Below are 13016 nucleotides of genomic sequence, written 5' to 3'. Positions count from 1 at the left end.
GCTTAATTTGAATTGAATTTACATCAACCTGATTTTTAAGTGTTGCATTTATTATTCAAAAATGTTGTTTTTATTTATTTGATAAGGAACTAAATATTTTACAGTTTGGGTACCGAAACTTCAAGTACCAGCTAAATTTCCCATCGTAAGTTCTGGGTAGCATGCATTGCTTTTACTCTCAATTATTTTTTCTGCATACTTTCTTCTACGGGGTCATTATAAATAATTGTCTCATCGCAGTAGGCTCTGGTGACGTAGTTGAATGTGCCGGAAGCTTTATAACATGAGTGAGACTAGCATCGCCGATAGGTAGCGCTGCTGGCGGTAGTGTAAATTTGTCTACTAGTTTGTCTAACGTTGCGAAGCTAGCGGCACATCCCAAATTTGTGTGGGTTTTCAACGCCAACTGCGATGGGACAATCATTTATAATGACCTTGTATAACAGTAGAAACGCCTATATTAAATTCACTTTATGGAACAATGAATTGAACAGAAATCTCAGTTTTGAAAACGCATCGTAATCTTTGCAATACATTACGAATTTTACTTATGGAGAAATAGTAGATATCGAACTAGTTCAATTGTTTAAGACAAGGACATGCACTTATGGATGCTATTGACATGATATTAAGTTCTTAAACCTTGAAGTTTTAATATAAATTTTAATATAACTTTAACATATTTAAAAATATTTCATCAAAGGGCTTAAGAAAATGCTTTTTGGAAAGAAGCTTCTCTGTGAAACATGTACTGCCCACATACGAGAACATTTAATCAAATAATCTTTGCTGGGTGGAGGCAACATAAAACTCATTACAGAAGTAACCATGTCAGTTTCAATAAAAGAAAGACAAAATAATACCCTCCTACACTTTTGTCTTGTATTATGTGGATGATTTGAACTTTTGTTTTGATTAACTGAGATTGTTTTTTTCTTCTCACATAAACAACACACAATACATCCAGTATTTCACTTAAAAGCAAAATAAAATTGATTTTATGTAATACTTAGATCAATTACGCTATATTTTTCTGTTTATTAGTAAAAATATCTTTTTCAGTTGTTATTATGTTCTACGCCCAAGAGACACATCCATTTTGATGTACTTGATATTTTTTGTTCTTAAGATATTTTCAATAATATGATAAGGTTTCTCTTCTGTAAAATTATCCAAATTCCTTAGTCAGTGTTCCTTCTCCATTTGTAACTTTACTGCATTTAGATGATCTACTTAGCAGGCTCTGCATTTACCATCCATAATTAGACTAAAAGTCAAAATTGGGTTTAATCGAGTTGGGGCTTACACCTCCACCGATGGCAAAATAGAACAACAAGTCACATCATGTCGGCCAAAGTGTCGTCACGTCCACGAATTTCCCAAATCACTTTGATTCAATTATATGTTGTCTCCATGTTGGCAGCACGATCGAGTAAAATGGCAATTTTAAGAGTGTAACGTGTTTCCTCTTCTGCATCCGCGGTAACCATGCCAACTGGCAAAACCCTGGTTTGTGACGTAACAAAACCAAACACAATACCCTCAGGGCGTATAGAACACGAATTATCCATCAATCTGACTTCGGCCTTAGTTCTCGATTTTATCGACTCGAGACTGTGATAATTACGGTTTGATTGTGTCCTGTTTGAATTTATGTTACAATTAAAATAATTAGTTGTTTGGTTGGTTTATGGGCCTGGAATGAGACGTACGGTCTAGTCAGTCTCTTCTATGGAAAATACATCGAATTTCGTTTCTATTGGTTGGGTTTCAAGACAGCACAACGTGAGACGCAACGAGGACTTTATAGATGAGTCAATTTTGTCTTGGAACACTTAATTAGGCACGCAAGGTTTCAATTGGCTGTTTTTCTAAGGGAGATTGCCGACGATTAAACACTGTCACTGAAAAATCTTTCTCCTCATCCATCTCGACGCTGCCGTGATTGTTCTTTGTGTTCTTTCAGGCGCTAGGTATTACGATTTATGAGCCGCTCCTACACTTGCGACAGAAATTCGTCAAGGCTGATCCCAAATCTTTTTTTCTCGCGGTTATAAGTCCACGCTGAAGAAAATTTGCCTATAAGTCATACGAGATACCTACCACCTACACTTTTCAGGAATAATTTTTAAATAGCTAAGCCTGTCCTGTGCCTTTAAGTCGTACTTAATTTAATTCTGAGGGATCTTACCAGTGGGACGTAACAATTTTTTTTATAATATCCTCCTACCACACTTTTTAGCGTTTTCATTTAAAACAATACAAATTATTGTATTGTTTTAATTAAAAAGAGGGAATCTCATCTCATAAAAGCATAGCCTCTGTAATATTTCTAAAGCCTCTGAAATAATTACAACCGAGGATTTACGCTTTCTAATTATAAAAAAATTAACCTTTAATCACCGCTTTACATAATTAAGATTAACCAAGACTTTTATTTTTTATTATGTAAAAAACTGAACTTCATTTCTGCCCCTACCTCGAGAGAAGATTATTATGGAAATTATTCCAACTAAAAAATTAAAATACAAATCTCTAAGATTAATGTCTAATATTACTTATACATATTTCCATTAACTTTGGAGGTGATGATGTGTAATGTTCTTAACATGTTTTACATATTTGTCGAGTCGAGTTTTATTTCATGCTTTCCATCAAATGATGGATGAGTGTTGGATTCTGTCATGGGCTGTGACCTTGGAAATATCTGCACGAAGGCGGAGCGATAAACCACTGAAAAATCTGTAAATGAAAACTAAAAACGTCGACTACTTTACTCACATAACGAATATCAATGTTTTTCGGTCGATTTATAGCACCTACTTGAGGCCGATATTCGTCGTTTACGTAGATATGACTCATAGCCCATGAGAAAATCCAAGACCTCTAACAAGTAATCAGTGCGATTAAGCAACTAAAACTTCTAATGATAGGTGGTTTAAGAAGAAAGACTCAGAAATAAATAGACTAGATTGATTCGTCAATCTACCAACTAAAACTTTAATATTTTCAAATTGAAATTACTTCCGTGGGAAACATTATCAAGAGACTGCAGGCAGAATTTTAAGAACAATCTTGGGTAATATGGAAGACATAAAATTTGTACACATTGTTTAAACCACTCATAAAAATTTTTAGAAGTAATCAGAAGTAAAAATAAATAAGATTTCTGATGAGATGTGTTTTTATTTGGCCATGTTATATTTCATAAAATATAATTGTGCTCTAAGTACGTAAAACATGAAAGAGAATTTGACTCGATTTTGAGAAAGCACCAAAGAAATAACTTTTCTAAAAAATAAAAATGTCAATACGTAAAAGTATACAAATGATTAAGCAACGTCGATCACGATAAGTGTGTGGATGGGTGATCGCCGAGGTAATCCGCGTTTCGTTATAACTTCAACACTTCATAGCTTCATTACTTGATTTCGTATGACGTGGATGTCGTGTAAAAAAAATGGGAGCATAGCAAACTAAATGATGATACAAAAAATGGAGCTTTCAAAGAAATTGTCATTACTTGATAGAAATATCCGTAATGATAAAATAAATTCAGAGATTCGATGCAGTGCCCCCTTTCTAATTAAGATAATTGCCAACTTCTTAACATTATCGTTATTGCAATTACGAAGCCAATCTTTCTAAAAAAAACATTAATAAAACCGGATGGGCAATATTAATTTCTTTATTTTTTAAAATGTTACAATTAAATTAAATGAACCTCGAAAAGTTTTCCGTGTTATGAATGTTGTTCTCGTCGTATTGAAATCAAAATAAATAAAATCGTCACAAATAACAATGTAAGAACAGTTGATGTTTACTTCTGTATACATATAATACCTAGTGTTTTGATTTTTTTTCTGTGAGGGTTTTCCTTTGGTCTTCACTGACGGTCAAATAAAGCAGTGCTGTTAATCCTTTGGAAAACATGACAATAAAATTAAACAAACGTTAAACCTGTCAGGATTTTTAGCGACCACCCGTTGAACGTATAGTTCTTCTCAAGAACCTTTAAAAGAGGTCGTAAAAATTCACACAGAGGTCAAAAAAATGCAGGAATTTCTATATAAAACATACGCCTCCAGAAATTGCCTTGTTTTACTTAAACGTTGTTTTATGAAATTTTTCTAATATGAAACCGAATTTTAATATATTGATCCAGATGTGGTGTAAACGCTCATAACTTGTAAATTTGAAAACGTCCAGAATAAAGTATGAGGCGAAATACACAAATGCGGCAGGAGCAACTTCACAAAATACAACAAAACACTTCCTCGGACTTATATTAAAATTTATTTTGTGGACGACTTGAGTGAAATTCCTTATTCGAGACGGCCAACAACGTAATTCACTCGCGTCGGAGAAACTATGCGAAGTATCCTGATCCTGACCGACTGCTGCTGTTGGCCTTTACATACAAAAGACCCTTTCTTGTCCACAGGACGCTTATTTCATATACAATTCGTTTTTGAGTGAATTTAACGGACGTCTATGCGTCAAAGAGATTGTTTCGTCATGCTGAAACATATATATTTTTGTATGATGGCATTCCAGAAAAACAGGTGATTTTGTTGTTGTGTAGCTCGCTTTGTAGACATTTCCCAAACAATTCGCTCAACTTTGCAGATGGAAGTCTCTCTCGGCTCTTTTGTTTTGATGTAGTTGGTGCGCTTGAAACTTCTTAACTAAACCACTAAAGTTTAAGCAATTTTCGGTTTTGTTGCGGTATTCTTTTGACAACGTGTATTTAAATTGCACTGAGGAATTTCTAAAGTTGAAGGTAATAACTTGCTTCGGAAGTCAATTAGCGGGCATTGTGGAGCTAAAATGCCTATTAATCTACTAAACTAACCGCAGATCTTAAAATGTAAATTCACCAAAATTTTACTGTAACAGAAAGTGACTGTTTTCGCTCGCTCGGCTAAACTTACTGGAATGAGCCTTTCACCTCGGAGCGTGTGACGTGACGCGTGACGCCCGGGAATAATGTTGCGGTGCGGACTAAAATATTATTGTGTACTGTATCAATTCTGATATTACTATTTCGTTTCTCATTCTTGTGGGTATAGCAGGATATTCCGTTACTAAACTAAACAACAATTCTTTAAATCAGAGTCAATTTGTTCCTTCGTTCTGATATATTTATTAGATAGAAATGTCCGGCTACAAGCTTTGACATTCATTTGATTATTTCAGTCTGTATCAAATCTGATTCTGTCGAATAAAAAAAAAAAAAATATATTTGCAGGTATCAGACAAGAACCGTAAAAATTTAGCTTGAAAAATAGTTTGATAATTTGTAAATGTGTAAAGAAATCACTGTTAAATCACTCCTTTAGAGTTAGTAACACACTTCTTAAAGCACAGCCATCGTATATTTTCCCACACATGTAAAATATTTCAAGTCTCTTGAAAATTAAACCAGCCAACTTTATTGAAAAGGAAAACATTTCTCCTTCGAGTATCCTTCCGAAATCGCTATTTCCATTTGAAATTTAAATCGTGCCGAATCGAGTTTGTATCGGATTTAGATGAATGTTTATTCAACAAGTCTTACGCTTTGGTAATTTGTGGATTTTCTTTACAGATGTCTGGAAAAGCACACTAACCCCACTAACCGATCAATTTACTAACGATAACAGAATGGTGTCCACGTCTTCGTCTCGTTCCGGCCGTTAATTTCACGATGTAACAACGGGGCGGCGCTGTCGTAGCGCGGGTCGGCTCTACGATGCCGGGCGCATGATGTACCCCATGGTGCAACAACAACAACAACAACAACAACAACAGCAACCACAGTCCCAACAGCCACCCCAGCAGCACAGGCAATCGCTCGATAACGATCCACCGGAAGACACCAACGGAATAAGACATCATAGATCTCGGAGACCATTGTACCGTCGACTTTTCAACTACGTCAGGGAAGCCTGGACCGGGGTTAAGTTCGCTTTAGGTAAACAACACGTGATGGGTAAACAGTGTAAGGCACTTTGCTGCAAACGGACGGACCCGGAGCGAACAAGTTAAAGGGGTTAAACGGCGCGGGGATGGAGCAATCACGGAGACCTGTCAAATATTAACCACCTTCGATGCGCGCCACTAAAGCCGATGCGATTCCCTAATTTGCTAAACTGCTAATCCCTCTAACCCAGATTCAAACCATTTTAAAAAACTCATTGTCAAGGATGGTTATTAGAGAACTGGATAGCAAAATCTTTACACAATCCTCTAACAAAAGAAGCACTATCGTAGTCGTTAACAAAGTCAGTTAAAAAGACTGGTAATTGTTCACTTTAACTACTTCTGGAATTTTCGCGTTTTTCTGGCTAGACAGCCTCAGGGCGTCCTCCTAAATCGTTTCCCACCGTTCAAACCTTGTGCAAATGCCTTTTTTTTTTCTCTTGTTGTGTCAAGGTCGCGCCAATGTCTAAACTAACTAACAAGATTTGAATGGTGGGAAACGATCTAGGAGGACACCCTGAGGCTGTCTAGCCAGAAAAAACGCGAAAATTCCAGAAGTAGTTAAAGTGAACAATTACCAAAAGACTTTTGGTAATGGTTTTCGCTTCACGCCAAGAAAAAATACGCTATGAAACAGATTTGATTTTTTGTGCCTGGGCTATAAGAATTGTTTCTTGCTTCCTTATGCCTCAAAAGTATTTGAAAATGCCATGCTTTGAAGTTCAGTACAAATGTACCTAGTTCTTAGATGAGAGAGAAGATAAACCTTAGACAATGCATATTATTCACAGAACACTTTCCGAACTAGAAATTTATAAATATTTGTGCCAATAACTCGTTTGTCAATTTTTCTAGTCATAATAATTCTGAAGTTCAGCGACAAAGTTGACACTTTTCTTGAAACTTTGCAGCTAAAATATGACAGTGCAAATGAGATACAAACCGAAGCAAGTCATGAGAATGAAATATTCAAAGGAAAATTTTAAATGAGAGTTTATGAAAGTTACCGACTCAAATTGGACTTAATGCAGTTCTAGAAGCGTCCGAATGATTAAATATTTATCCACACTTTTAGGTTTAATTAACTGAGTGCTGTAAGATGCTTTTAATCTAAAATGCTGTAAATATGTGAAATTGTTAAAAACATAAAACTGGCACACACACACGATATTTTCCTTTCCACCCAAATAGTTCACGTTTAATAATATTTACACATCAGTCCAAATATTTCTAAATTAGCAAATTTTATAGCTTTCCACCTCAGTAACAACCGACCTTTTATATTGTTTAAGCGAATTTTTCTCTGTGTTGAAGAAATGAAAAAATCAACCTACTTCAACAGAGGTAACCTCAATAATTTTGTTAATTAACGCGAATGCAGCAGTGAAGTGTCTGTGGATATTTAATTTCGGAATTTCTAACGAACGAGTGCGCTGCTGACCCGGCTGGAATATTAAAAAACCAAGTGCACTTAATCCCCTTGAAATTGCGGATTTTCAGCGAATTGTGAGGAAATTTTTCTATTTACAACTCGTTACTCTAACTTCAGAGGAAATACCAATATGTAAATCGGTTGAGTATGGAGATTTTTAATTTAAAAATTCGCTTTTTCTAGTCGATCTTCTGGAGTCGGTCCAATTATAGATATTGATAAATAAATAATCGAACAAGATTCTTTGATGAGAAATGTTTATGATGATTAAGAACGCTAAAAGATCAAAACAGCTACTTTGTAATAATATCAGCATAAATTCAGTCAAAGAGATATACTAACAAAAAACATTAAAAAATACAGACAACCATGTAACAGTTTAGTTGTTTGTGACGTTTAATTTAATTAGCGGGTATGCATTTACCTGAATTAGTTTTGAAACGAAACTCTGGTCGTGAACAGTACTTCATCAACTGAAGTTTTACCACTTTATTAAGCTCGGTTTGAAATTTAGTGCTGAAACAGGATACGGATAGTTATTTATTTATGTGGCAAGGCTTTTATAAGCTCTGAAGTGTAAATTCGTCGAAATCAGATTTTTAAAGGATAATTTGATTTTTCAACAATATTTCTTATACTTGCAATACGTTAAGAAGTAACAACAGACAAAATGATCAACTTATTTAGTTTGTCAGTTTAAGTGACAGGTGTTTAAATAAAAAAATTTGTTAGTTCAAATACAAATCTAGTTTATAAAATATTTTTTTCTTCAAACGTCAGTAAGATACGACATTATACACTCGATTGATAATGCTAAAGTGTCACTTCATTGCCGTGGCATCTGACGAGCTGACGAGCGGCAGATAAAGTTATTATCTCCACTGACTAGCGGTACTCGGTTTCGCCTCGTGCCTAAAATCGCACTCTAACGTAAATAACTCGTGTAGATTTATTAATTTTTCGTAAGGATTAAAAAAGGAAATCCAAAAATTACAGGTAAATATTCGGTAACGTCAATTTTATTATGAATACGAAACAGTAATGTGTCTCTTCATAAATAGACAAATTTATTGCAGTCGTTTCTTAAATGTGTTTGACATTCTGTAAAATATTCCATCCTAGATTTTCTACTAGTTGAGTAAATATGGAAAATAATTCACCCCTCTTACAAGACCTAATGCTTTCTTTGCGCATGTGTAAAATCAACTGGAGAACTTCACACCCTAACAAAAACCAACCATCGTGGAAAGTATGTGCTTTCACGGAAGACTTCTTTTTCAATTTGTCTCAAGCTATTAAGCAAGTATTTCAAATATGCAAGGATCTTTTCAGGAATTTGCCTTGTGTTAATTTGTCATTCTACTAATTATTCCAGTTGTTTACCTCAGTAATCATTTAATAGAATAATGTAATTTCATAATCAGGATCAGGAAGGTTTTTAAAGAAGTAAGTCGACGGAAATTAATAGTCTATCCCATGTTTTGTTTTCTAAAATATCCTTTTAGTTGTATGAATTGCGTGAAGACAATTTCACAAAACAAGGGTTAAATAAAACTGGTACTAAATCAACAATTCACAAAACACAGTAGTATATTCAAGCTAATTTTTTTTTATTACAGCAAACAATAATTAACAGTGACGTAAAATGTAAAAGAATAATGTTATTATTTAACCAGTGCTCCTTTAAAATTAATGTACGAGTCTTACCCAATTTATAAGAGTGGAATCTATTTTAAAACACACTTTTTATTAATTAAGTTCTTGAATTAAATGGAAATGGGCCGTATCACGACACCTTTATTAAAGTTGCCTTTAACTAGAGTCGTGATGATAAACATAAAACGATATAGATTTATGCAATTATAACCTGCCAGAAAGAGATGAATCCGTCACCAAGGTAATTACAGTCATGATTAAATTTAATAAGGATGTCGAGATTGACTTTAAAGTTCAAAGTATGAGAAAAATAAGTTAACCTTTTTACTTTCTATATTCTATATATTAATACATACACATACACAATTTCTTCTTGAGTACCTAATGTTTGCCCTCATTGTGGTTACCTGATCGATTAACACTTCTTGCAATGTTGTGTTACAAAATTGTGAATTCTTGACAAGAGTGTCACAAATCCAATGAAGCGCCAGCCAAAACACCCCGAGTTTTGCATCCCGGAGTTTTGTCGCGGACCAATCGGGTGACTTCACGTAACCTCGACATTTTGGTTTTTGTTTTTTTGTTGGTTTCTAAGGAGATAGAAAACAACAGGTTAATTTTGAGACAGCTAATATTAAAAAACAGCTAACGTTTTCTCGATTCTCGTAACGGTTTTTATTTTTCGACCATAATTTCCAAGAGGTTTTTTGTCCAAAACAGTGTTAGTTAGTGTTTGTGTTCCAACACAAGAATTCATTGCCACCCCTTAATAAAAACGCGGTGGTGACAAGAGATTTCTCAAGCATATTCTAGTCATCTTTTATCAGTGAAAAATTCGAACTTTGTCAGTTTCATTTCACAACAGAGAACCTATTTTTCTTTTTGTTTTCAAATAAAATCGATTTCGAAATTTATGTAGTCTTTTATTACTTACTACCCCATCTCATAGATTAGTCAATTTTTCTGCTGCCTTTTGCATAAGTTATTTCGACGTACAGAAACTGACCCTTTCAAATTAAATGACCTTTGCGTTGTCTCTAAGTCGTAATAGTAAATCCATGCCTATAAGTCGAGTCAGAAAATCAGTAAAATGCTTCCTGAACTGTTCGTAAATCCCCTTATCGTTAGATGTTCTTAATCCGCATTTAAGTAGTACCTAAAGTACTTCCATGCATGTTTGTTAAATGACTTTTTCCGACGTTCAGATTCGAACACTGCTCCTCGTAAACATGAATTTTTAATTACAGAAGTTTCATGTACTCGCTTAATTAGAGAAATTCGTCACATAATTGATTCTAATTTTGCCACCAACGACACAAACACCGCGTCGAGTTTCCTTAAGGGCGTCCTCAAGAGTGACACGGTTGACGTCCCTTTAACACGTATGCCTGCCATCTTCTCGACTGATGGTGTAAATTAGCGGTTGCGTCAGTTCATCGTTTACATGTCCTGCGAGTAATTTATTTTGATTATGAAATGCCACGGGTTGTAATTTACGAGGGACTCCGTTGCCGGTAATTGGTCGTAAGCAAGGCAGTACTCCGTTTGGTCCAGGAGAAGTTCTGTGCACCGGACAATTACGGATCTCCCACCGCCTCGTTCATAATTCAGAGCCGAGGAGGCCGAATCTGACCCAGTCTCATACTTAATTCATTCAGTGAAACGCTCCTTAGCGCCATGAAACTTCTGCACATCTTCAGGGGTATTTTTATCAATCGCATCCTGCGCGACCCTCCACTCGACATCGCCTGTGATCATGACGATATGTTTCAGACTCGGAACTCGAAGATCTTGAGACGCCCCCACGTTACCGACCCGACAGTTTAGAGGCCCTCTGCAAGGCGACCAGATTCACGCAGGCCGAAATCAAAAGGATATATCGCGGCTTCAAGGCGGAGTGTCCTACGGGCGTCGTCAAAGAAGAAACGTTCAAAATGATTTATTCGCAATTTTTTCCACAAGGTGGTGAGTTGCACTGCACAATTTTTTTCATGCTGTATACTGGAAACATCCCTCATAAATTCTTCTAAGCGACACCGCAGGCACGGTCACTGCACCTCAAAGAGTTCTCGCATTGTCGAAGCTTTCACGCTTAAAAACAATTTATGGATAACGTATGCTTCAATCTCTCATATATCATCCGGTAAAAGGCTTCATTCTTGCGAATGTGCGAAAATTCGCACGTTCAGGTGTTTTTCAATTCTATTATGCAGAAAAAATATCAGGAAAAAGAAAAAAAAATTATGAACTACAACGCGATTGGTATTATTTTTTTTTACTAATGAATCAAGCCAAGAAATCGGTACTTTTAAAATATATACACTTTTAAAACATTAATACATCAGAACATCAAACTTTACTTTCATAAATTATGGAGTTGTCTTTTTATCAGATTGAAACTTTCAAGCTTTCAGTTCTAATCTGCTAACTTTTAGACTTTAATGGTTTAAAAACAAATAAACGCTAACTAATGTGTTCAAAATGATGAAACTTTTAGTTTGATAAATCAACTTAAAAAAATCATTGACTACTTATTATTAACTTAGAAAAAAATGTGGTATCAATGAACTCTTAAAGCTTAAAGTTAGAAATTGAACTTGCTGTGAAGATTTGAAGTCATTTAATTGTTTGAGTTAAGAGCATAGCTTCAATTTAGTTATGACTCAGTAAAATAATAAGCCTAGCATCTCACATTTTTTACAATAAAGATAATAAGAAAAAGGCATTGTTTTATTCCCAGATTTAACGAAGATCTATCTATCTATCTTTCTATCTATAAATATGTAGTGTATTGTATAGTATTTATTAACTGATAAAATCTTGAAGTTTAGAAGATTTAAATTACCCAAACTATTTGCTATTGTTTGGAGATAATTTAAAGCTAGATAAAGTTTTCCCAAAGTTGGGGAGAGTAATTTAAAGAATGTCCTCTACGGTAGTTAAGTTGCGAGCATAGCAGACAAACATTCTCATATAAATTATTCCCAACTTGTCAATCTCATCAAGCATGCAAATTTTCCTTCTTTGTCAAAGTTTACTTTACTAAATGTGGTTCCTGTTCTTCATTTAGAATATTAAAGTTTTATAAGGATTTTAACATAGAATAATACAAGTAGCTTCAGTAATTAAGAATTTATTGTACCGTAAAGTGACTGACAATTAACAACTTTGCAGCATTAGGCAGAGCTGACAAAATCCTTAATGCCGTTTCGCACACAATCTGCTATTACTTAGAACCAACGTGCCAACAGAAAACTTCCAGAACTAAAATCGATTGTACTTTTATTATTACATGAAATAAACATGTAAGTAGAACAACGTCTTTTTGTGATACGAAATAATTTTTCAAAAAATTGTATTTCTATTTTTCCTGAACTTAAAACTTAAATTAAGTAAAATGTACATGTTTCAACAGTGTTATTATTTGTGGAGTTATTTTTATTGTAAGTGACATCATGATATAACCGAATTAAATTTGTAATGAGTACCTACGCCAATTTGTACACAAAAAATTAAATACAAACGTAATATACGTAGATGATTTGTTATTTACTGTCCTTGATTATCACCAGTAACATAACAAAATAAGCCGATCAATAGTTGAAGGAAGTTTTCTTTTTTTAAGAAAATAAAAACAAAATCGAAGGCCACATGCCACTTAAACTGCAACACCAGCAAATTAATTATAATAATCGAAAATAAATCTTCCTTATGTATGGCAAGAACTAAAATAATGTAAGCCTCAAAATTTCCTGGCGAAATCCGACAACATGCTTGCGTGTAGCGTGCAGTTTATCAACACTTACGTGCACCAGTAGCGCAACAGACAATAGTGCAAGTGACAAGTGGGAGACAGGTGCGCCATCGTTAGCGAAAAGTTTTACAGCGTTGCTATGACAATGGCACGTTCAGACAGTCAAATTATGCAGCATCGGGTCACATTTTGTTGCTGTATTTTAGAGGA

General features: G+C 34.7%; 1 protein-coding gene across 7 annotated transcripts in view; it reads left to right on the top strand.

Moving 5' to 3' along the window:
- The window catches only part of LOC138135799 (Kv channel-interacting protein 4), a 200175-nt gene that overhangs the window by 163819 nt on the left and 23340 nt on the right, over nucleotides 1–13016 (top strand). For 5 of the 7 annotated variants that reach the window (XM_069054695.1, XM_069054690.1, XM_069054691.1 and 2 more), the window contains exon 4: nucleotides 10826–11017. The exons of 1 other annotated variant lie outside the window; for it this stretch is intronic. In XM_069054695.1, the coding sequence (XP_068910796.1) occupies nucleotides 10826–11017 (192 nt within the window). Of the gene's footprint in view, nucleotides 1–5590; nucleotides 5957–10825; nucleotides 11018–13016 lie in introns of all 7 variants that reach the window. One more of the 7 variants, XM_069054694.1, reaches the window with a different exon arrangement.

The sequence above is a fragment of the Tenebrio molitor genome, chromosome 7 (genome assembly GCF_963966145.1).
Source record: "Tenebrio molitor chromosome 7, icTenMoli1.1, whole genome shotgun sequence".
In the NCBI taxonomy this organism is placed as follows: domain Eukaryota; kingdom Metazoa; phylum Arthropoda; class Insecta; order Coleoptera; family Tenebrionidae; genus Tenebrio; species Tenebrio molitor.
This window is presented reverse-complemented; position numbering and strand designations above follow the sequence as displayed.